This window comes from Hydra viridissima, unplaced genomic scaffold (genome assembly GCF_058129835.1).
Source record: "Hydra viridissima isolate aposymbiotic clone 2 unplaced genomic scaffold, HvirCarnegie_v1 scaffold_11, whole genome shotgun sequence".
Lineage (NCBI taxonomy): Eukaryota > Metazoa > Cnidaria > Hydrozoa > Anthoathecata > Hydridae > Hydra > Hydra viridissima.
In genome coordinates this window covers 15428337-15454481 of record NW_028324310.1, presented here as the reverse complement: position 1 = coordinate 15454481, position 26145 = coordinate 15428337, and the positions used below count along the sequence as shown (strand labels likewise).

The 26145-nt window shown below is 31.0% G+C and overlaps 1 protein-coding gene and 1 pseudogene across 2 annotated transcripts; one reads left to right on the top strand and one right to left on the bottom strand.

Moving 5' to 3' along the window:
* Positions 1-534: 534 nt before the first annotated feature.
* Positions 535-26085, bottom strand: LOC145191268 (small subunit processome component 20 homolog). Its single transcript, XM_090065801.1, has 29 exons — positions 25435-26085; positions 24059-24329; positions 23764-23967; positions 23144-23631; positions 22876-23064; positions 22570-22771; positions 15201-15498; positions 14888-15086; positions 9177-9617; positions 8882-9045; positions 8430-8629; positions 7854-7994; positions 7426-7697; positions 6345-7092; positions 5753-5887; positions 5380-5654; positions 5154-5295; positions 4828-4967; positions 4496-4751; positions 4239-4406; positions 3242-4161; positions 2813-3065; positions 2381-2681; positions 2133-2290; positions 1955-2026; positions 1618-1812; positions 1383-1497; positions 977-1122; positions 535-806 (listed from the first exon to the last, which is right to left on the bottom strand). Exons 1-29 carry the CDS (start codon positions 25971-25973, stop codon positions 666-668), a joined length of 7773 nt encoding a protein of 2590 aa, XP_089921927.1. The 5' UTR covers positions 25974-26085; the 3' UTR covers positions 535-665.
* LOC145192830 (uncharacterized) lies at positions 16291-18625 on the top strand (annotated as a pseudogene). The gene is made up of 2 exons (XR_016444742.1): positions 16291-17001; positions 17105-18625. The product of XR_016444742.1 is annotated as an uncharacterized LOC145192830 (transcript).
* Positions 26086-26145: the final 60 nt, after the last annotated feature.

Sequence of the window (26145 nt, the reverse complement as noted above, 5' to 3'; positions counted from 1 at the left end):
AAGTAGATAATAGTCATTACAAAGGTAGAAAATTTAAATTTGATAAAAAATTGATTTCCTAGTTAGCTTTTCTAACCATTTTTATACAAATACCAAAATGGTGTTCTACATAAACATTTTATAGGCTTCTTTAAAGAATTTTTTAAATTTTTTTCTAAACCTGAACTTAATATTGTCAAAACTAAAAGTTTATTTCAATTTATTCTATTTTCATTTCATCAAATACTCTTTCCACTGAGTTTTATTAAACAGCGGTAAAGGAAGCATATAAGAATGATTTATAACCACTTAAGCTATCCTGTCACACTTCTTCTGAAGAGACCCGCATCAAAACATCAATACCTCCGTCTGAGGGAATGGAAAGCCTTTTTAGTGATTTTCTTTGAAGAATGGTTTCGGTCAAATGACATCTTTCAAAATTTATAGAATGATTTGGAATTATTGCAGATGCAAAACATAGTTTTGTATCTGCAATAATTCCAAATCATTCTATAAATTTATTCAAAAAAAAAAAAAAAAAAAAACGGACAAAAATTCCCCTGAAATATTTTAAATTTATTTTTAATTTAGTAAATTTTTGGTGACATCATTGACTTGAATCCATTGATATATAAAAAAGAAAAACAGCTGCATCTTGTTTTATGAAGTTTTCATTGAGAGACAGATTATAGATCCTCAGGTTTACTACGAAGTTTTTTAAACTTTAATTCCGGCTTTTTTTTATGCAGCTTTCGTTTCCGTTGCTCTCTCTTAGCAAGGTTAAACTTCTGCTTACGAAGTGCAAACTTTTGAGGGTTGGAAACAGCCTGAAGTAAAAAGTTTATGAAACGTTTAGACTTTTTAAAGAGTGCGTAAAAAAATGATCGCTACATACTCTGAGTTCGCAAACGGAAATTTTTGAAGGAATAGTAAATCATCGAACTATCAGCAAGCAATTTAAATGGTTTACGCGCGGTCTGACTTTTAAACTATTTACCTCCTCAACCATTTTTCTTTTTCTAGACTCACGATTTTCTGACATTTTTTTCTGTAGCTGTGAATAAACCAGAGCGAATTGATCTTTCTGAACTGTACTACGAAACAGCTCCATAACTTCGAGCGCCAGTTTATAAAGATCGCTTCCTGAAAATTAAAAAAATAAATAAATAAAATAACAACTATGAATCCACCTTTTACTAAGGACAAACATAATACAACAGTTGCTTGTATTATCTGACAAATACTTTATAAACAGAGGGATTTCTTGATAGCGTTATTTATAAATATGTATTTTATATATACTTATGTGTTACATAAACACACAATATATTTTTTTCAATCAACTTATGCTTTTAGTATTTAAACCTCTACATGAAATTTGTACAGTAAATAAAATGATTTACCCTGATCTAAAGATGAAGAAATTTCTCGATGAACAGGTCTCAGTATGTCGACCAGATAGCGATCAATTCCACCATCTAAGCACAAAGCTGCTATCCAACGAAGTACAGAAATTCTCTTAAAAAAAAAAGAATAGGATAGAATAGAAAGATTCTTATTTCAAGACAGTTTTAAAAACTAACAAAAACAACAACAAAAAAACTTCTAAAAAGTTTGATTAAAATAAAAATAAAAAACCTTAATCGTGTTCTTAGGTGCGTGCGAACTCTCATACGATGCCAACTGACACATCTTTGTAACAAGTGATTTAAACGTTATAGGCTTTTGCTGGTCGTCTGAATTTTTCTCTTTTAGCTCTTCTTGTTTGCTTTCGTTGATCCACGGGTCGATGAGCTTCACTACTTTTGTCAGATAAATCAAGTTCTTGGTTGCCTTAGAAACATAGAAATGTTTTGAAAAACTTGAGTCAAGCTAGGAAGACGTTAAAGTTGCATGTGGACAATCTTAAACAATAAAATCATCTTTAGCACTTGTTGAAGTATCAAAAAAAATGGTCTCAAATCATGAACCTTACCTGCTCTGCAACACTTTGAGATAAATTGCTATCCTTGAGTTGGGTACAAAAAGCTGAGCAGAGCATTTTAATCTAAAATTAAATTCAGTTTGTTAAACTTTAAATTATTAAAAAAAAAAAAAAAAAAATGTCAGCAAAACTCTTCCGAAACAAAATGATTATGATGCGAAAAAAAAACCTTGAGATTCATCTTCACACCCATGTACTCCTCACTGTTTGAACTTTCAAGCAGAACTAATTGGTGAGGAGCAAATAAAGAGAAATAAATAGTAAACATTTGAGACGCAGCCAGTCGGATCCATGCATGGGCATGTAGTAGAAGCTCATAAACTGAACCTAATTATTTGAGAAAAATAAAACAAAATTGCAGAAATTTGAAGACAAATTAGACCGAAAAAACAACAACACATTTCTCAAAATTTTTACCCCAAACAGGTGCAAGAATTCCAGAGTACTTTTTATTTCCTAAAAGCAAATTTGGAACACTAAAGAGCTTTCCGAGACAAGTTAAACCATTAAATGCGAGTTTGTCGTTAGTGTCTGTTGTAACACCAGTTAATTCATTAATATCATCGTCATCATCACTAGATTCTTCATCGTTACAAACTGCTTTTTTCAGAACAGCATCGATACTAGGAAGCACTAAATCAATACGCCGTTCGAAGTTTTCTCTTTCAACTTCAGCAAACATACCAATGCATTGAAAAAAAACCTGACGCAACAAAATCTAAAACAAAATGTACAAAGAAAAATAATGTTTTAATTAACACAGAATCATCAAATGATGTTGATCATCAGATAGTTGCTTTTGAATTAAAAAGAATTCTTTAAAAAATTTAAAAGATTTCAACAGTTGACCTTTTCCTGGGTGCCCCACTTTAAGACTACATTAAAAAGTCTGTCGCGGTCGCCGGTCTCAATCTTTTTAAGGAGTAACTTAATTGCAGCTGTGGCCATTTTTCGACAAGATACAGAGTCATCATTAACAAGCATCATCACCAACGGTATGAAAAAATAACCATTATACTCAAGCAACATGTGCTTTGGAAAATTGTTAAAAATGGATGCAAGCATCTCCAAAACAGATTTTCTGCCTGTTTCCTCCTCATATCTAAAATTAAATTCGCTGAAAATAGTTTTTAGGTTTTAAATCAATAACATATTTAAAACAAATTTAGTTACCTATATAATTTTAGTTTTCAAAAACTTTGAGTTAAAGAAAGTAATTAATCTTCTCAATCTCAAATTTGCACAAAAATTTCTCCTACTTACTGACCCTTTACTTACGTCAGATGTGAAACAAGGAAATTCAAATGATCAGCAATTTTCTTTCCAAGAGGATAATCAAATAAATACTGCATCAAAAGTTGTCGACATTGCAAGCGAATCGATTCATCATGGTCTCTAACTAATAACTCACTCACTTTTGCCATGACCTCATGGACCTCATTTCCTGTGATCTTGCGTGAAAGAATAGCTTTTAGCAATGGTAGAGCAGTGGATTGGCGCGAAGAATTGTAAATATCTTCTTCAACAAAAGCAAGTAAAATTTGCAACTGCTTATTGGTTACTTTAAAAACTGTAGTATCTCTTATAAGGACAGTTAGAGCCTTAAAAGTGATAGAAACCAATTCAAAGTTATCCCCTTTTCCACCACAATTTCGTGCATACTTTTTCAATATTTTAAACAGATGTTTTGCAAATTCTGGTATAGAAGCTTCCATAGATGGAAGATTAAACTTGATGATGTAAACCATACACCGTATTGTTAGGGTTACGATCCGTATATACTTTGAGGTAATACTATTCAATAATATTTTTACAAATGGGTCTAACATTTTAATATGCTGCTCAGAGGATGGAAGAATTTTCTGTCGTTTAAGAGCAGTTTGTAAAAGCTGCAGTCCAAATTCTACTAAAACATGTTCATTTGTATGCTTACTGATGCCTGGAACCTTACCACTACGACTAGGTGCTGATGGCACTAAAAAAATATCATCTTGTTTGACATTATCATTTTTCAATGTAGCTTTTTCAGGTTGATCTTTGGATAACAAAAGAGACAGTGTATTTGAAACAACACCATATATGAATATTATAAGTTCATCAATGCAGATTCCTTTGTTTTGATGAATGCCTACTGCTATCAAACGCAAAGCTTCTTCAATACTATGTATTTCTTTATGACTAATTGTCCTTATTAAAATCTAAATATAAAAAAATCATTTATTGGTGTAGAAGAACTCTTTGAATTTACTTAAGAAACTTAATTCAAAATTCATACCTCTTGTAATGGAGAAATAATCTCAGCGATGCAGTTGGCAGATATAAACTTTGCAAGTATCTCAATGCTTTCAATGCTCTTTTTTGATTTTGCTTCATGAAGCTTTGTAGTAATACCTGCAATTTCCTTTTCTTCAGAAACATTACCAAAATACTGCTCCATCAAAATCTGGAGAAAAAAAATATATATATATATAGTTAAGATAAAAAATATTTTAAGAGTTAAATACTGAATATTAAACATAACAAGGTTACAACCTCCATCACTAACTTAACAGAACTATCAAGATCACCAGGTTGAAGAACATCTTTCATTCCAACAAGTAAAGAATGAACAGTGAAACCAAGTATATGAAGTTGGTAGCCTCGCAGTAAGACACTCCTCATTTCTTTAAACACCACAGATAAATAAGAAGGACCAAGAGAAAGACAAATATTTAGCATAGTTTCTCTGGCAACATCACGCACATCCCGTGCATGACTGCGCAATGATTGTGAGACACGCAACAAAAGACTGAAAAAACCAACAAAAATCAATTCTGCTGAAGTAACAGATAATATTTTAGAAAAGTACAATAAATAAAACTTACCCAGGTAAATGATTTTTGAGGGTTTCAACTGGCAGCCTTTGCAGAAGTTTTACAACTGCTAAAGTGACAGGTATCTTCATAATATCTTCTTCATCTTCTTTCTGGTTTTTACTCAACTTATGGAAGTCAGAAACCTTTGACTATCAAATATAAATTGAATACTGCAAATATAAATGATAAAAAACAAAAGAGTAAGGAGAGGAAAAAAGGGCAATAGCAGTCAAAACTGACTACTATACTATTTATGCATCAAACTCAAGAAAAGTGAATTTCAATAAACCCTCCAAAAAATAGATAAAATAAATTGAACAAAACTTGGAAGGCACCTTTTTTTTCAAAAAATTTTGAAGTTGGGGAAGAAATTTTGTAGAAACAGCGTTAAGGATTTTAGTGTCAACATTTTGTTCACTTTCATTACTTGATGTTTCAACATCGAAATGAAAGTTATTCAATATTGCTGTCAAAACCCTAAAACAACAAAAGAAAATCAAACATGAATGCTAAATACTATGTGAAACAATTCTTTTGAAGATGTTTAAAATAAAGACAAACCGTGTTATAGTCCTTTGATTATTTTTATCAGTTCTTAACAGTTTTAGATAGTTACTCAAGACCATAGAGTACTTTGCCCATGGCAGACATTTCATTATACTTCCTATGGCTGAAATAGACTCGCTCAACAAATTGTGGTCTTTAGTCGTTGAAAGACTTCCGAATATATTATGACAAATCAGGGGAAGAATAAAGGAAAACATTGTAGAAGCAGAAAGCTTTCCATCATTGCAAAGTTTTGACACTTGATGGATAGCTTTAATTCGACGATGAACCTAAAAAAACAAAGACCAATCTTTGCTTGTTCTTATCTAAAATTATAAATAAAACTAATAATAAATATGTTGAATGTGTAAAATGTGTTGAAGATCACCTGTATATGTTTCATGTTCTCAAAAAAGCACATTTCTGGATCCTCAGATGACATCAATTTCATATCACTGAAGCATGAGTTGTCAAAAGTTTTTACTAACAATGCAAGTATTCCTAAATATTCAGTTCTAACAGCCTAAAAATTTGGAAAAAGGAGAATGAAAACAGCAATCATGATGAGTCCTGTAACTTCTTAAAATGTTTCCTGAAAAAAAGATGCTTTTACAAGCATCACTTACAAACTTACAAAGACACCTATAACACAATATAAAGAAAGAAATTAATAGAATTAGTTAATAGAAGCTTAAGACAAACCATAACTAGTTTGACATTTCTAAATAGATATTCATTTTTAACTTTTTTTTTTTATATATGTTCATATATAATTCTATATAGAAAAAATAAAGTACTCATGGGTAAGCTTAGATACCCATCAGCAGCTGGTGTCAACAAAACTCGTAACAAAAGAAACTTTCAAATTGTTTTTATCTTCACTTTTTTTACAAATTTAGAAAAGTTAAATTAGAAATTTTTAGGAAAATTTCAACAAATTTCTAAAAGGAAAAAAAGTCAAAAAATTTAAAAAACATTACCTCTTTTTTAGACTTTAATCCTTGTTTAACAGCTGGAAGTAGAACTTTAAGAACTACAAAACTATACATTTCTGCTTTATGACTAGCTGTTTGCTGAATAACTTTTTGAACACAACTTGTTGAAGCATCCCTTATAGACATGTCCTCAGTGGTTGAAATAAAATGTAGACAATTGTAAAGAATAGGTAAAAGCTCTTTGATACTCCAGCTATGTATTTGTTCGCCTACTCTTCGAAAAGCATCAAGTCTGCGGTCAAAGTCTGGCTCATCTAGATGCTTTTTATCCCAAGAATTTAAATCCAAAACCAATTGACTAAGATTTGTCATCTCATTTGCTTTTTGTGTCAGCTCATGATAAAAATCACAAAGCATCTGACGAGATTTCCGAGATGTCACAGAGTGAAAGAGAAATGGAAACTTGGGTAAATATTGCACCACTGATGCAACATTAGTTATCATGTTTTTTAAAGACGTAATTATAAATACTTGTATGTCTTCGGACGATACACATTGTAAGAGCGGAAACAATACTCTAACAATACTTTCACTAAGTGATTTATCATTGACTAACAGACTTATCTTGGATAAGACAGCCAATTGAATCTCTGGTAAAAACTTGCTAAATTTCTGCTTTGTTTTAATACTCAAGTCTTTTGTCTTTTCGAGAAGTTTCTTGCTCACATGGTCAATAACTATAGGAACAAATGGTTCAACTATTTGTACACCAATTGGCTTTTCAGAAGTAAAGCTAAATAGAAATGCACAAATAGAAATGTTAATATAACTTTACTACTTTTTGAGAGATGTTTTTGATTTAAAGAATTAATTTTTAGTTTTATCAATCATATGACCATTTCTTTAGATGTTTTCTACTGCATGAAAATTAGGAGAAAATAAACCAGGCTCACACAGACATCAGAAAAAAAACAAGTTTCACACAGAATTTATGACAAAGGTTACAAATTACTATTTAATTTTGTTTTATATAACAGCAATTATGCTTTTATAACAGAAAAACTTTCAAAAAGAATTTTAACAAATATTTTAGAAAAATAAAAACTAAAAATTATTTGAAAAGTACTTTTGTTTAAGTAGAGGCTTTCCAACATTTTTTTCATCTTGTATGTAATCTTCAGATGACAGCAGATTTAATGTGACAGTCATAATCTGCTTCTCAATGATATAACTTATGGAGTTCTGCTTTAAAATATTGAACATATGAGTAAGGAGAGATTGGTTACCCTTGGATGTAAAAGACAGCAGAGGCTGATATCTATTGTGCTTACTGAAAACCAGAATTAAATGAAACAGAGGTGTTACATTTTGTATAGCTTCAACAGACAGAAGTGAGATCTATGGAAAAAAAAAACAAAAAAAAAAAAACATTTTCTTGATGCATTAAAACTTATTTTATATAATGTAAACCCTTTTTGAGCACTCAAAAAAATTTATTAGTCTATCATACTGTTTAATAAGAAATTTTGAAGCTAAAATTATTTTGATATTTACTTGTGGCCAAATCACACCAGAAAATATTTTTGTCAGATATTCATCATATTGAAAATCAACCAGTCTCTCAAAAATCTCTGATAACTTCATTGTCCCAGCATGGCGAAGCAATTTAATTCTCCCCAAATATATTGGGTTTATCTGAATAAAAATCAAAAGAAAAAAAAACTCTTAAAATTATATTGATTATAACACTTTTAAAAACAATAAGTGTTTAACAGGTGCACTGGTAACTGGTAGCCAGCAAATTTGTGCTTAACTAAAGAGAATACCACTAGCGAATAAAAAAAACAGGTAGCATCTATCTAGGATCAAGATTATTGGTTTATTTAAAATGATAAGAAATTTTAGTTTAACTAAATTAGGATTCAGAAAAAAAAAAAAAAACATTTAAAAAAACTTTTAAATTTTTTATTTTTGACAAAAAAAAAAAAAATGGAGAAAGACATTTAAACCAAAGGTAATCAAATAAGTAACCAGCAACAAACAACTAAAGTAGACAAACCAATTGAACTTTTAGAGTCAAAAGAGAATTATAATTTATATCTAAATATATATTTATGCTAATCTTATTACCTGGTCTTTAGATTGGTTCAAACAAGTACAACTCATCCATATTATTGAAAGAAGATTACTAAAGAGTTGAGGTAGAAAAGGTTTTGCTATTTTGTGTAATCTGTTTACAATATCCGACAGCATATTTATAAATCCCGCTTGACGACGCAACGGAATAACAGCAGAGATGTCTAATTCAGTAGAACGGGTGAAATCCAAATCTAAAAAAAGCTAAAAGAATTAAGCTCAATGTAGGTATTAGATGATCACTCATTTTTTGTATGTTACAAATTTATCTTTTGTATGTTATAAACCTATTTTTTTGTATATTAAAAACTATTTTTTTTTTTTTTTTTGCAAATCAAAGCAAAAACTTTTAGGATTTAAAAGCTTTCAAGTGTAAAAGATTGCAATAAACCAGCATAATTATCATAATTAACTTAAACTTGTGCTGGAACATAAACTAAAACCACCTTGATATGGCTTAAATGGCTCCATTATTAAATCAATAAAAGTTTGAATTTCATTGTTTGAACAGTTGGATAAAAACTGCATGATTACATTTCTTCTTGCAGATAAATTTGATTTGCCACTGGCACCAAGGCCAGACTTTCTCAGCAACTTCCCATATAGAAGCCTAAAGATTAAAAATGATCATACAAACTTATTAAACTATACAAATCCATCTTTTTAAAACTATTCTTGAAAATATGGTGGTTAGTGAAATTAAATAATAACTATTAGCATTTAAATTAAAAAATAAATTACCTGATCAAAATAGGCATAAGGTCAGGTCTATGTTCTGCTTTTAAAACTTCATTTTCTTTATCAGTAGAAAATAAAAGCAGCTCATCTCGAAAAGTAGTATCATTCATCAATTTGCTAAAATTTTCAGCATACGGCTTTAAGTATCGATAATTGTAAGTCATTAAACAGTCAATAGTTAAACTTTGTATTTCATTGTCTTTACTTATCAAAAAATCCAAATAAAGTTGATGAATCTTTGGTTCTTTTACTAAACCACGAGGATGTTTAAATAATTTAAAAAGACTAAGGTATGCACAGAGGGTTTTGACTTTGGTTTTTCTATCTATTTTACTAACTGCAGAACTATCCTCATCATTTAGAACTGTAGCTTCATTTGTTTCTTTGTTAGCACGAATATCCTGCCTTTGTGACAAAATTTCATCACTGCAAGTATACTCCTTTCTGGAAGAAGAAAAAGTAATGTTTATATTTACACACATACATACATACATACATACATACATACATACATACATACATACATACATACATACATACATACATACATACATACATACATACATACATACATACATGCATACATACATACATACATACATACATACATACACACACACACATACATACACACATACATACTAGGGAGTGACGCATCGTATTGTACATTATTAAATATGATCAATACATCGTGTTCAATGTATCATTAAAGATGCATAGAAACAAGCATCGTTAAACAATGCATCATAAGAATAAAAAAAAAATTATAAAAAGATTCAAATCTAAAATTTTATTTGGTCATTGTTATTTGTTATTGTGCTACAAAAATGGCAAACAAAATTTACAGAAAAAAACAAAACAAGAAAACTTCAATTTTTTTTGGAAAATTGAAACGAACTGCAAAAGGCACATTATTAATTTTCCTCATCTGTTTTAAATTCTCTTTTATATAAACAAATTTTTCAACTTTGGAAGCTGATAGATTTGTTACCCTGTCACCACAGATATTTCCAGCTATGGAAAACACTTGTTCAAAGCTAGAGGAAGCTGCTGGAATTGCCAATGTTCTCCTGGGGAAGTGGGCAAGTTTGGAATACTTAACTGATTAGTTCTACCATTATCAGCAATTGGTATTGTTGTTAAATAGTTTTCTAACTCTGCCTTGGGGATATCTTGGTCATGTTGTACCTTTGCATAATGCCATGAAATAATGATCTTTTTTAACGTGGACCCAACATGTTTGCATATTCTAAAACTTTAGCTTCACATTCAGGAAACCTGTCATTCATTTCCAACAAGTAATGATCAGCGACCTCTTATATCAAGGTATTGGATGGATCATAGGATATTGACTGCAATTCATATTCCAGATCAAAGAGTTTTGGAATGACATGGATTTTTGAGACCTCGTTCTCTGCACTTGCAAGGTTGGAGGGTTGTTCAAATTTTTCCAATAGTTCAATCATTGTCCTCAATTGTTCAATCTCCTCTTCATCTAGTATTTTATTGACTAAATTTTGTGAAACATCTTTTTCTGCTAAAATTTTGATGGCAGGCAGTAGCTCATTGATTGATTGTAACTGATGGAGTTCACAGTACCATCTTGTTGAGCAACTTTGAACTAGTTTGGTAGTTGTGATATCTGGAATTTTTGATGCTTCAGTAATTAGTAAACCCTTTGAGAGTAAACACTTCTTAGAATGATTAAAGAAGCCAACCAGCCCAATCATCTTATCACTCAAATCTCTCCACAACTCACATTTCGATGCAGGACTTTGCACTATCAAATTTATCTTAGTTAGGTCTTTAGTGAAGCGATCCAATCTTTTTTCAATTTCTTCTGATGAATGTTTGCCAGCAAAGTGTTGTAAGGTGACCAAAAAACACTTCATTTCAAAATCCAAATCAATGTAGTGAGCAGTCATAGCAATGTATCCTGCACTGGTGGTCTTGTTGTTCCACAAATCAATGTGAATGATATTCCATGTAGATGAGGTCTGTCTTCATTAAATGTTTTATTAACAGCTGCCTTCATTGCATTGCATAAATCTGGAAATTTGGTATGAGAAACTGTCCTTGAAGAAATTGGTTTATACTGTCCTTTTGTACATACTTTCACAAAGTGTTTAAAATCATTGTCAACTACATCAAAAGGCAACATGGCACTTGCTAACCACTGCATAATTGCAACAACAACTTCCTTCTGTTTGTCACAATTCCTTAACTACTGACTTTTAGTGAATGCTCCGATTGTTGGTGTTTTATCACCAGACATGTGGTCTTTTCTTGACCTCTTTCTGGCTGGGGTTCTGACTGGGTGCTCTTGATGGTCCAGCACCATAAGAGGGTCCAACTATAAAGCCATTATCAGAGTCAGAGTTTGCATTGACAGTTGCAACTGCTGATCTTACTTTTGTCCTGGCCTCCTTTTCTTCTTTCAAAGCTGATCTTGTGCTTTGTCCTAATATGGCCTCTCATCCCTGTTGTGCTCCCACTAAGCACCTTGTAATCCTCACCCGAGTCAATGCAGCTAGCACTGTTTTTATTGATCTTGTTGAAGTAATCCCAAGTTAAGGGAACTTTTTGCATCTAGAAGGAAAAAAAATTTTCAATTTAGCTACATTGTACATCATACAATCTACTTATGAATCTATATATCTACTAATCAATCAATAAATCTATCTATACATTTATATATATATCAATCTATCTATAAACCATCTAACTATAAATATTTATTTTTACATATGTAAGTAAGTATTTGCTTGTCATAATGCAAGGTAATACAAGTACCTAATTGCAAATCATACATTGAAATGAAATATTTTAAATAAAAAAGCCTACCTTGTTGATAGTAGATTGTAAGTAGAAAATTGTTGTAGAAAATGTTCACTGATATGAGTACAAAATTTGAATAGTTTAAAAATTTAAAATGAGCAATATTTATGTCTTATTAATAAGTTATTTAATTTAACAATTTAAGATAAACAATATATTAGACAATCTATTTAATTGAACAGTTTAGAGTTCATTTTATTTTTTAGTTACTTTTTATCATGTGAAATGCTAAGTCATCATGAGGAACTCAAATTGAAAAAATCATAAATTGAAAAAAAAAACTAATGCAACTAACTTTATACCATTTTACATAACATTTTTTATGCAACAAATTGTAAATCGCTCATTGTGCATTTTTGTTTGATTAACCCTGTTCGACATATTAAACAATCTAATAAGGTCAATGTATTGAACACGAGGAGTTGTTGAATCAACTCATCGTGTTCAATACATTCACATCAACTCATTACAATACATTCACATCAACTCATTGTTAAATGATACATCATCGTTCCCTAACACATACACACATACATACATACACTCATACATACATACATACATTCATACATACATACATACATACATACATACATACATACATACATACATACATACATACATACATACATACATACATACATACATACATACATACATACATACGTACATATACAGTGGGTTTCAAAAAAAAAGGTCACTAAGATTTTTTTAAACAAATAAAAAAACTGTAGGTGGATTTTTTTTTTTTTAATTTTCTTATTTGGAATACATTGTTTAACCAAAATAAAAAAAAATTAAAAAATATCATTTTGGTACCAAAATCAATCACAAAAGAGAATCAGGTTAAAAAACTATAATAACAAAATATGTCAAAAGTTATTAGGTCAGTTAATTTAAACTTAATAACTCTTAAATTAATTATACGAGAAACCTGAAAATTTTTACACACTTTGATTAATATAAATTACAAATGAATTTAAAAAAGAAATCCATTTCTAACTAGTATTTCAAGAGATATTTCAGTTGGTAAATTCTTGGCACACCAGAAGCAGAAAAATAGGCCGAAAATCAGTATCACAAGTCAAATGGCAAATACTCTATCCAAATATATTCATCCAAAGATAATACAAAAAGTAAATGAGAAATAGCAAGAATATGTGGTGCTTCACTATACTGCGTCCAAACAACGCTGAAAATTTACAAAATTTCAATTAATGTAAAAATTCACCAAGAGTTGGCAAGCCATCAAAGCTTCTAGAGATTCTAGAGATCAAAGCTTATTGTATCGAAGGGTAACAGAAGATCCTAAAATTAGCTAGTGAAAACTTTCAGCAGAGTTTAGCAAAAAAGCTGGTTACGTAGTATTAGTTACAGCATAGTTAGGTGTCTGAATAAAAAAAGGTATTGACAGTTATGTTGCTGCTAGACACATGCTTTTAAGGGTGACAGATAAGATTAAAAGATATAATTGGTGTGATTAAAAGATATGATGGTGAAACAGCACACAATAACAACTTGATAAAAGAGTGGTTTCAAAGGCAATGTATTGCTCTTCTTCCCTGGCCTACGATCACCAAAGGCGACATATTATTCTTCTACCCTGGCTAGCACAACCACCAGACCTGAACCCCATCTAAAATATTTGGTTATGGATGGACAAGATATTATCAAGAGAGAATGTGGAAAGCTTTACGCAATTGAAACCTGCACTGGAAAAAATTTGGAACAAAATTCTAAAGAAATTATGTATGCATCTGATTGAATCTATGCAAAAACGTATTTGAGTCTGCGTAAAAGCATGTGGTGGTCATGCAAAATACTGAATTAAAGCATGACCTAATATTTCTGACACATTTTTTTTTATTATAGTTTTTTGACCTGATTCTCTTTTTTGATTGATTTTGGTACTAAAATGATTTTTTTTAAATCTTTTTTTATTTTGGTTAAACAATACATTCCAAATAAAAATTTAAAAAAATCTCCTTTCTTTTTTTTTTTTCATTTTTTTAAAAAATCATTGAAATAATTAAAATAATTGCTAAAAAATCTTAGTGACCTTATATTTTTGAAAGTCAATCTATATATAGTGCTCAATACAGCTTAGTATCGTTGTATTTTTTGTCATTACATTTTTTTATGGTTTATAACATCTGATGAATGCTATTGTGTTAAATAAACCTATTTAGTTTGTATAATAATAAAAAAAAACTATTATATATATATATATATATATATATATATATATATATATATATATATATATATATATATATATATATATACACGTGCACACTTCAACCTATTATTTAAATATACTCACTCCATAAAAGTTTTAAGTCTCTAAACTTCTTAAGTAATGCTTTTTAATCAAATTATTTATCTAAAATTTGAAAACTTGAAAACATTTAGCTACCATTGTAAAAAAGTTTTCATTTAAAATTTAAATTGAAAATTAAGTCCAAAAAACTAACCTTAATATGTATTTAATAAACTATATAATTAAAACTTACATAAGTAAGCACCTTTATAATTAATAATTTATCAAAAAGTTTCTAAATTATGTTCTTTTATGCAATTTAAAACATAAAGAAATTCATTCCACTGTGCCCCCCCCCCATCTTCCCGTTTTATACATTTCACTTCTTATAATCCAAATAGATTAAACAAGTTTCAATTTTTAATATTTAAAAAATCTTATTTCTACTTATTTCTCATTTAAAGAAAATATTGCAGTTTAAATCTTCAATGTGCTAAACCTTTAAACAGCATTGTGTCTAATTTGTGAAACTTTATAGTTTACTACTTATATAGATAAGAAATTTTATAATCAAGAACTTCCATAATTATCAGATTATTTTCATAAAAAAACTTACTGTATAAACTCTAAAAAAAGTGGGACAATATCTCGTGATCTTCTTTCTACCAATGGCACAAACTTTGTCATGGCTTTTAACAATAATATGCGAAAGTTCTTATAATCAACTGTGCTAGAATTGCTGTTTTGGCTCAAATTGAAGTATCTTTCAAAAACAGAATTTAAAACCATTGAACTTTGTTCAGATGTAGAAGATTCTGTATTAAAAAAAAACAACCCATATCATAAAATATATGAATAATCAATTATTAAGAATTAAACAAATTCTTTGATTATTTGATTATACTTTACATAAGGATTAAATAACAGACCAGACTTTTGTGATGAGAGCAGAAATATATCTTTCCATGTATTCCAAAATTGGTCATTTTCATCCACAGCATATGATGTAATAATATCAATAATTGAATCCCATAAAACACTTAAGTTTATAAATAGATTGCCTGCCAAAATCCTCACAACAACATCACGGTACAAACTGGACAAACTTGATGTACTGGTATACATCAAACGTTGAAAACATAAAAGTTTATCACGATAAGTCTGAAATGTAACTTCAATGTTCTCAGCTTCAATGCAAGTTTTAAAAACATCTACACTTGTTGATAACTAAAATGTTTTGTTGATAACTAAATTTTTTTTGCAAATTTAGGGAAATTGAATGTAAAATCAAAGATTTAAAATTGTACAAAGGAACTTGCAGACTTAAAAAAAAAAGATATTAAAGCTGCATTTCCGTTTACGCCTCTTGAGGACAGAGATTAGCAGTATAAATAAACATATTTAAATAAACATTTATATATATATATATATATATATATATATATATATATATATATATATATATATATATATATATATATATATATATATATATATATACCATAAGATACATATCTCATTTCAACAAAATATATGTAGGGGAGACCAGGGCTAGTTGGCTACAGGGGTAAGTTGACACACTGCGTTTAACTTTCTTACTTAACTAATTCATCTTTCAGTGTAGTATCAGGCCTCAGTGTTGTAAAAAATGACCAAAAACTACTTTGAGCTGACCCGAGAAAACCGCTTTGACAGGGTGAAACTACAATGTTTCCTGACTCCAAAAATGTAAAATTTGAAATCTAACTATTTTGTCCAAGAAAATAATTTTGATTTTTAGTTTTTAGTACTTTGCACAATAGGGCAAAATGACAGCTTTTCAAATTTTGCATTAATACAGCATTCAAAAACTCTCCAAAATTAGCATTTATTACTCTAAAACATAACAGTCTATATAGCAAGTATAATTTGTATTTATTTTAACTCAGAAGATAAAATTTTACCTACAATTTCATGGTTGAACTATATTATAAACATTTTGTTGCATCAAAATTGTAAATAAGCTAAAAATTTCGGGAATAGGCAGTGAACATGTTTGTTTTAAGTTTTGCATCAAAATTGTAAACAAGCTAAAAATTCCGGGAATTGGCAGTGAACATGTTTATTTAAAGTGTTTCACTTATCAGTTGTGTGAGAAAAATTTCAAAATGCCAAATTTTTCAGAAAATCATGAAGATTGTCGGAAATCTGTCTGTGTCTTGTGTCTGAAGAAGTGCTCTCGAGAGTTGACACAGTTCCTTGTTGAAAAGATCCTCAAGCATTACCATACAAGTCTTGATTTGACTGATACCAGAGTGCCAAGAGGCATTTGTGACTCATGTCGAACAATTCTTCGGAGAAAAGATGAAGGAAAAGATGTTAACCTGCCACCTTTGTTTCCTTTCTCATCTATAAAAGTTAGACCACCAACAAGAGATAAAGGTTGCAACTGTTTTATTTGTCAAGTTGGACATTTGAAGTTGAATGAGAAGAGCCCAGTGGACTATTCTAAACCTGTGGAAGATTGTACCCCTCAAAGATGTGGTGATTGTTTGAGTCTAGTTGGAAGAGGTCTGCCACATCAGTGCACTCCATTCACTTTTAGAGAGAATCTCAAGCAGCTAGCTACAGCTGATCCACTCGCTGCAGAGCAAATAGCTACTCAAGTCATCTCTACTAAACCTTCCACACCTGGTGGTACTGCCAAAATATCGCATCCTAAAGGCGGCCCACCACTTAGAGTTAAAACAGGTGATACTTTTATATATACATATAAAGATGGCAGGTTCAGAGGGAATACCTTTAATTTTAAAACTTAAAATTACAAAAAGTGTTAATATAATTTCATTTTTAGGAAGCTCAAGTGCAAGAGCTCTTTTTCCTGAACCCAGCATCAAAACTGAAGATCTTGTACAAGTTCAGCTAAACACAGGACTGTCCAACCTTGGCATGAAGAAATTGGCATCAACCATCAACAGAGTCAGTGACACCAAGATTGTGGAGACTAGTTTTCTAGCTAAGTTTGAAGCCATTGGCAAACAGTTGTCTGAGTTTTTTACTCAAACCAGCATCCAAGTTTTATCAGAGAGTAACTCCACTGACTTTGTGGTTGTGCATTGCAAGGATCTTGCCGAGCTTTTGAATGAAGTCCTGCTTTCTCGAAGAGTTTTCCAGAATCATATTGTCAAGTTGGGAATTGATGGAGGTGGAGGATTTCTGAAAGTTTCTCTTGGCATCATGGAGTTGGATTCTCACTGTGATTCAAGGTCATCACCACGGAAAAAACTTTTAACTCAGAGGACTGCCAAAGACAGTAGTGTAAAGCGTCAAATGCTTGTGGCTTTATCAGAAGGACTACCAGAAAACTTTGAAAATGTGAGGCAGATCTTGTCTTTAATCAAGTTAGACAAAGTCAACTTTGTTGTCTCATGCAACATGAAACTTGCCAACATCCTTTGTGGCCTTCAGAGCCATGCAAGTACTCACCCTTGCTCTTGGTGCAACACAGAATCAAAGCATCTTTCTCAATCAGGATCTTTGAGGACACTAGGCTCACTTGTTGCCTGTTATCAAGAGTTTGCTAAGTCTGGTGGTGATATCAAAAAGGCAAGATCTTTTGGCAATGTAGTGCATGAGCCTTTGCTATCTGGTTCTGAAAACAAACTCATCTTGGAGCTCATACCACCAATGGAGCTCCATCTTCTCCTTGATGTGGTCAATCACATGTACAAAGCCATGACAGAAGTTTGGCCCAATGTTGTCAAGTGGCCCTCAGCTCTCCACATTCAACAAGAACCATACCATGGTGGGCAGTTTGCAGGGAATGCCTGTCACAAGCTTCTCAGCAATCTTGACCTCCTTCAAAGAATTGCAGAGACTGAGTCTGCTTTTCAAGTCTTTGGAATCATTGATGCCCTTCGAAAGTTTAAGTCTGTGGTGACAGCATGTTTTGGTATGGTTCTGGAGGATGACTTTTCTGAAAAAATTGATCGCTTCAGAGACTCATATTTGGCAATCATGAACATCAGTGTGACTCCAAAAGTTCATGCTGTTTTCTTCCATGTGAAGCAATTCATTGAGATCAAAAGGGCTCCCTTGGGGATCTTTAGTGAGCAGGCAACAGAATCAATGCATCATAATTTCAGCTCACATTGGTAGAGATACAAAAGACAAAAGAGACCGCAATCATCCTGAGTATGCAAAGAGGCTTCTTTCATGTGTTGTGGACTACAACAGCAAGCATTTGTGAAGAATCAAATATTGAGAAGAATTTATTTTATGTACCATTTGCTCTTTATGTGTTTAGAATCAAGAGGTTGTTTTTGTGTTTTGGCTTAGAATAACTAAAAGAATTATTTAAGAAAGTGTTTATTATTTCCATCTTCTTAATGAAAAACTATATCAGTTGTGTCAGAATAAACTATTATTCTATATTTTGAAGAGTTTTTGAATGCTGTAAAAATGCAAAATTTGAAAAGCTGTCATTTCGCCCTATTGTGCAAAGTACTAAAAACTAAAAATCGAAATTATTTTCTCGGACGAAATAGTTAGATTTCAAATTTTACATTTTTGGAGTCAGGAAACATTGTAGTTTCACCCTGTCAAAGCAGTTTTCTCGGGTCAGCTCAAAGTAGTTTTTGGTCATTTTTTTCAACAGTGGCCTGTAAGGGCATGCGCATAAAAGTTATAGCAATTTTTTTGGTTTTTTACAAATTTTGTAATTTTTATAACTATATTACTTTTTCAATTTTAAGAAGCAATAGAATTAACTACAAGTAAACTCGAATAGATGTAAGTGTTGTACAGTTCACTTTAACCAGTCACATTTTGTGTTTCTCAATATTTCACATTCTTGGGGATTTATGGGCCGTTTTGTGAGCAAAAAGCTTTTGGGGTTAATTTGGACACAATGATCATGGGGCTAGTTAGCAACATGTGCCAACTTGTTTCTTTGGTTTTTTCAAAAAAAAAAAGTAGAAAGGCTTGTAAAAAACAACTTTTTTCATTAGTTTTTTCAAAAAAAAAAGTAGATAGGCTTGTAAATTCTAAAAATGTTACAAAAAATGCTGTTGATGCTTTTTTTATAGAAGGAAAGCCAATTCGATTGATTTAAGGGCAACAAAAGTTAAGGTCAAAAAATATTGTTGGATAAAAATCATCAAGAGTTTTCATAAAAAAAATGAAATTGAAATAGATGCTTAGTATTGCTAAACTTGTCTCTTTTTATATGGTGTGCCAACTTACCCTGACAGTCTAGGCAACTTACCCCAGGTGGGAGGAAGTTGGCACATATTTTTTTTCGGAAGCCCTTTTTGAGTCATCAATTTTTTTTTTTTTAATATAACATTTTACACTTAACATGCTTGCCAAACTCATATTCTTTTGAACTGCAGTTTCAAAAAAGTTCACCCAGAGATCTACAGAGCTCTAAAACTAAAACTGTAACCAACTAGCCCTGGTCTCCTCTACTTTCCATATACATACATACATACATACATACATACATACATACATACATACATACATACATACATACATACATACATACATACATACATACATACATACATACATACATACATACATACATACATACATATATACATACATACTAGGGAAAGGAAAAGCAGTTTCTGATTTCCGGAGACCGCAAAACTTTTGGAAATCGAAAACTGAAAATGTTATTTTCAAAACTGGTTTTTGGATATTTATCTTTTGTACAAAATTTACTTGGTTATTTGGCAATTCTAAAACACTTTTCTTGATGTGTAGTTGATTGAGAAAAAAACAAAAACATTCAATTTACTTCCACTTGAACTTTAACAGTAAGTTACTGCAATTTGTGATGTAAAAAAGGGAAACAAAATTTCACAAAAACGAAAATGTCGTTTTCTGAAGTCCACAAGGATACCAAACCAGTTTTGGAAGCACTTTTTGCACTAAAAAAACTTGAATTGGCCAAGTGCAATCTCTCCGACCAAGAAATTAAGTGCAAAGGAGGAACCACAAGCTCCATGAGGAATCACCTGAGGACAAAACACAACATCACATTTGCTGCTGTTGTTACTCCTGAGAGGAAACCCGAAGTCATCAAGCCCATTGATTCATTTTTTAAGACAAAGGATCCTGCTGATGTTGTTTTTTCTGAGCTTATTTCATGTGATGGACTGCCCTTTCATATTTTCTCAACTAGTCAACAAATATTTGAGAACAGCTCTAGAGACACAAGGATATAAATTGCCCAAAGATATTATATAATTTATTAATATTATATGTTTATAGTTTTTTTTATTATCTTTACAATTAACTGATGGGCCAGATAAAAGGTTGCTTAGGGACGGAGTTGGCCCGCGGGCCTTATTGTGGCCACCCCTGCTCTAGAAACACAAGGATATAAATTGCCCAAAGATGCTAAATCAATTAAAGCTCTGCTGATGAAACATGAAGATATCAAGAAAACATATCAGCAGCAACTTGCAGAAAAGAAGCTTGTTGGTCACAAATTTAGCTTAAGCCTTGATGAGTATATTTCATCCAGAAACAGAAGATATATGAACACAAACGAAGGTGATTATTGGAACCTTGGAATGATCAGGGTACATGGGTCTATGCCAGCAGAGAAAGGTTGTGTAATTGTTGATGAGAGACTGAAAGAATTTGGGCTACGTTTTGCCTGTGATATTGTTGCAGTAACCACAGACTGAGCTGCTGTAATGAAAAAATTTGGTAGCTCAATTTTACCAGACCATCTAGGAAAGAAGATAATGGCACACCTGAGCAAGTCACTATTCTAGAAGAGGACCAAGAAGATGATGACAGCGATGAGGAAAGAGGGTTAGAAGTTTCAGCAGAAGCAGGTGAATCAGCTCTTCCAATGATCAGGGAGGATGTCACAGAACTCATCAACAAGGTCAGAAAATGTGTGAGATTGTTTCGAAAGTCTCCAGTTAAAAATGACATGATTCTGCAAAAGCATGTCCAGTCTGAGTTTGGAAAGGAGCTACAGCTAATCATAGACTCTAAGACACCTTGGAACAGCTTACTAGATATAATTTCAAGATTTGTTACCCTTAAGAAATGTATTCAAATTTCACTGATTGAGTTATCAAGCGATATAATTTTTGAGTCTGAATTTACCACCTTACAACATCTTGTAAATGCTTTAGAACCAATCAAGGTTTATGGTGAAGCAATTTTCAGAAGAGATTTGAACTTGCTCTCATCTAAGAGCATTCTGAAGTTCATTTTCAAGCAGCTAAAAAGCCAGGAAAACACCTTTAATCAAGAGCTAGTTCACTCGTTTACTAAATGAGTCACTGAGAGGAGGAATGCTATATTAGTAAACTTAGTAAAATATCTGAATAATTCTGGTGTCATTAATGGAGCATCTCATGACATTTTCGAAAATTCCATGCCAAAGAGAAATGCAATTGCTACTAATGCATCAATTTTGTTTAACCATTTGTTTGAGCAAAAGTGAAGTGAGTCTATACATGAGGAAAACTTATCAGATAATGAAACTAGTCAGGAACAAGTACAACAATTTGCTTCCTTGGTAGAAGAGCTCGAGTTCTCCATCAGAGAGACAGTCAAAGGGGTTTCACCAAAGAAACAAAAAATAGAATCAACTTCCAAACTAACGCTCAAAGAAATGGCAGTATTTGAGCTAACAAAAAAATGAACAAGCAACTTAGATTTGTTGCACATGGTTTTGAAGTCAATTTAAGTAATAAGTGTGGAGGCTGAAAGGTCATTTTCTGCAAGTGGTCTATGTGTCACTAAACTAAGGTCAAGGTTAAATGATGAAACACTTAATGCTTTATGTTTTTTACGCGCTTATTGTCTTAAGAAATGTAAAACTAACCATTAAAAAGACTTGTTTGTAAGCTGCTCAGTTGTATATGACATTGTTGCTATATATATTTTCGTTTTTGCTGCTATTGTTCCCCTGAAATATATATTATAAAAAAAACACTAGAAAACCGGAAAACCGGTTTTTAAAACATTAAAAACCGCGGTTTATTCGAAAAACCGGTTTTAGAAAAAACTTAAATAATTCCTTTCCCTAATACATACATACATACATACATACATACATACATACATACATACATACATACATACATACATGCATGCATGCATGCAAATTTTTGTATGTTTTTTCCACAAACTTAATGAGAGGAAAAGAAATTATTATTATTTTTTTAAGCATATAGTGAGAAACACCCATACACACACACACACACACTATTGTTAAATACAAAGCAAATTTGAATTATGTTAACTGTAAGACCTTTAACTACATTTATATGAACTCACATCTTTTTCTTCAATTCCAGAATACATATTTTGGAGCACCATGAGAGTTAGAAGACGCAACTTTTGATATGGTGAATTTAAGTTTTCTTTTAACAAGTTAAATAGCTCATCCTTTAGATCAATGTCAATAGTTTTTAGTATAGTATTTTGGTTACAATAGTGTTCAAAACAGTCAACAATGTGAAGGTTGGAAGGATAAGATCTAAATAGTAATTTACTTGAGTTAAATTTTTTGCAAATGTTTTTTAATACTTGTTTTGAAGTAACAAAAAAAAAAAACAAAAAAAAAAAACTTAATAAATAAACCTTAAAAGTGTTAACAACCAATTAAATGAAATTAAATCTTGATGATTATCTTTTGCAAGTGTTAAGATGCAATTTATAAATGAACTTAAAAAATAGAGCTGTTGTTGAGTCAAGTGGTCAATATTCAGAGAAAACCAGCATTTGATTGTCTCACAAAACTTTCCCAAGATATCGGTAAAATTTTCATGCCTACAAAAAAAAATTCAAATCAAATCAAAAATTTTTACTGAGCTGTTCAAATCTGTAACAAGAAAATTACTCTATTTACCTTCCACAAGCTGATAAACATACAACAATAGACCATTGTGTTTCCAAATCCTCCTTCCAATTCATTTCCTCAAGTTTTTTGGCAAGCATTTTTGGGACGGTAACGTTAGATAGCAATGGAAAGTCAAATGAATAGAATGAAACTAAACTTGATGGTCTCTTGAACATATTCTCATCTTGGTACGTAAGTTGCACTGTCAATTCAAGTAAGTCAGACAAATCACTTTCTTTCAAGAAACATTTTGCAAGAAAATGTAAAGTTGTTGGTAAACACAGCTCATTAAATCTTGACCATTTCATTAATTGCAAACAGAAGGAAAGCTTTTCATGTAAAGATATAGCATCAAATGATAAAATGCCAGTAAATAGTGAAGTAAGATCACTGTCAGTCAGAGTGCAATATTGTATTGTCATTATTGATTTACAGAGATTTGTAAATGATGTTATCATAGATTGATTCTTTAAAGTGATAATGAGTTTACCTAAAACCTATCAAAAGAACGTAATTTAAATGAAATTTGTTTACTTTCTTAATTTGAAATAGTGCATAATAAAACCATGAATGCTACAACAAAAAAACAAAGTACAATTTAGGATCAATAACCATTCTTGTAAATTTACCATTACAATACATTTCTGATCTGGAATATATCTTCCATCTTTATATACAACACAGACTTCTAGCAAATCAAGGATATAATGTAGAGTGCAAGCCTTTTTCGGGATTTTTAACTCATACAATATTGTGTCAAATAAGATATAGCTGTGTGTTGCAGCAACATGATGAAGAGACATGGACCAAATTTTTGTGAGGATAGAAAATACCTAAGAGACAAACATTTTAAAATTGTGAATCAAATTTCAGCGAAATTAAAGTTTGGTACCCAATTTCTGGTAGAAAAAGAAACAAAATTACATCTGCATGGTCAAATTCTTGCAATAGTTCTAAACAATATCTTAGGACATCCTCTGCACTTGAATTTAATTGCCATTTAATTCCTTTGATAGTGTGAAACACAAGTGCACCAATTCCATTAGCCAGTGATGGCTCACAGGCAACTTCAGAAAATAGAAACCTCAGGATACTTTGCTTCTGTTTGCATTTTCGAACTAGAAAAGCAAAGGATTCAGCAGCAAAGTTTTGTATGTGTGGCTTCTGCTGACTTGAAAGCAGACATTTAAATGTCCTAAAACAAAAAACATTTGAAGAACTACTTTTCTAGACAAAAGTTGCTTATTACCAAGCAATAATCATTAAAATTTAACAAAAGTATATTTACTAAGCTTTTAGAAAATTTTAACTTTTTGAGTGGTTATTACTATTGGTTAAGAAAATAGCCATAGAACTTTTGCAATTTTCATGAAACCTAAGTTTCATTAAAAACAATTTTTTTTTTAAATTAACATATGTGCAAAAATATTAAATCTTATGTCTTTACATTAAAAGATTTGAATAAAGATAGTTACGACCAATTCTAAGCAAGGTTTTCTTTTTTTTTTAAATTAAAGCCATGTATCATTCATTTTTATTTTTAATATGGTTATAAGGTATGACATGATCAGTTAACATCGAAATTAAAACAAAGTCCTTGACAATATACCTTGCAATTTAATGCTGCATAAAAAATATAATGGTTTTCCAGAATACTTTTTTATTACTTAGACTTTTACTTGAGAAAATTCCAGAAAACTTTAATTTTTACATAATTCCAGGACTTAAAAGCATTTTTATGTGAATGACAAACTATGAATCTGGTTTAAATTTATCAGTTCAACTCACAGCAGATGTAATTTAACATACCCATCTACACAGTTTCTACTTCTTAAAATGGACAAGATTAAAAAAATAAATTTACCAAAAAGCATTTAAGGATATTAACTGTTAAATTTAGAAAAATTGAATGGAGTAAGAAGAAAATAATTTATGAAAGTTTTAGAGAATATGTTCAAACCAGATATAAACAGATCTTGTCAGATTGAGAGGTTGATCATTAACCCTAAAAGAACTACCATAAACCAGTAACCTGGGTGAATGTTAGCAAGCATTTCAGTTGATGTGCATTTAAACATCTAAAATCTTCTAATGTAATTTTTTTAATATTAATCTTGGAATTGAACGATTTTGCAACTAAATTCACTGAGAATGAAAAATCAACTACTTGATATCAAATATATATACACTTAAACTAATATTCAAAAAACGGAAAAAAACAAAATGCTGAACAGACTTGAGCAGCAACGCAAACTTAGACCAGCAAATAAATCAAAAAACATGAAAACTTTTTAACAAACTTGAAAATGTTCTCCAGATCTGCAACAAGATAGCGCCATGTAAACTTGAAGATATGTGCCAAGCTTATAAAGGTGTGTTCAATTAGATCAGTATCATGAGTTGCCAAAAATCCAGTCAAGAGAGTAAATATTTCTTCAAAATATGGACAAAAATCCACAAGCAAATCTCGAGACAATGTAGCAACTAAATCTAAACAAGGCTCCAATGCCAGAGGTGTTTTCAGAGAAAGATACTTTTTGAGAATCTCTAACACTGTTTCTTTGTGGAATAAAAGCTGGTTAAAGCTTTGAACATAACGTTTAATCTCCCTATAGAAAGCTGTAAAATCTAGAGAGCAATTGAGTTCAGTCCACCTTTCAAGGTTTTCACGAAAGAATGTATCTTTGTCATTTTCAGGAAATTGCTGTTCTTTTGTTCTAATGTTGTGATAGACATCAACTTTTATGTTAGAAATTCGTTCAGCAAAATTTTGAAACTTGAAAGTATTTTTTTTTTTTTTTATATTTTTCACTTCCTTTTTCTCATCGCTGTTCTTCATTCTCCACTGAAAAAATTAAACATGATGAAATCCTACCAAAAACATGGGTACCAAATTGGTATTTCATAAAATAGCATTTTAAATTGTTTTAAGATATGGCTTTTTATCACTTTAAATATATTATATTTGTGATCAAATTGTTCAGCAAGCATTGATTGATAAATAGAAACAT

What these genes read in the sequence shown, in the direction of transcription:
- LOC145191268 (XM_090065801.1), bottom strand. Translation starts at nt 25,973, where the DNA reads ATGAAGAACAGCGATGAGAAAAAGGAAGTGAAAAATATAAAAAAAAAA. An exon ending in CTTATGCCTATTTTGATCAG is followed by an intron (nt 9,046 to 9,176) that starts GTAATTTATTTT and finishes TTTAATCTTTAG; the next exon opens with GCTTCTATATGGGAAGTTGC. An exon ending in AATTCTTGCACCTGTTTGGG is followed by an intron (nt 2,291 to 2,380) that starts GTAAAAATTTTG and finishes TCAAATAATTAG; the next exon opens with GTTCAGTTTATGAGCTTCTA.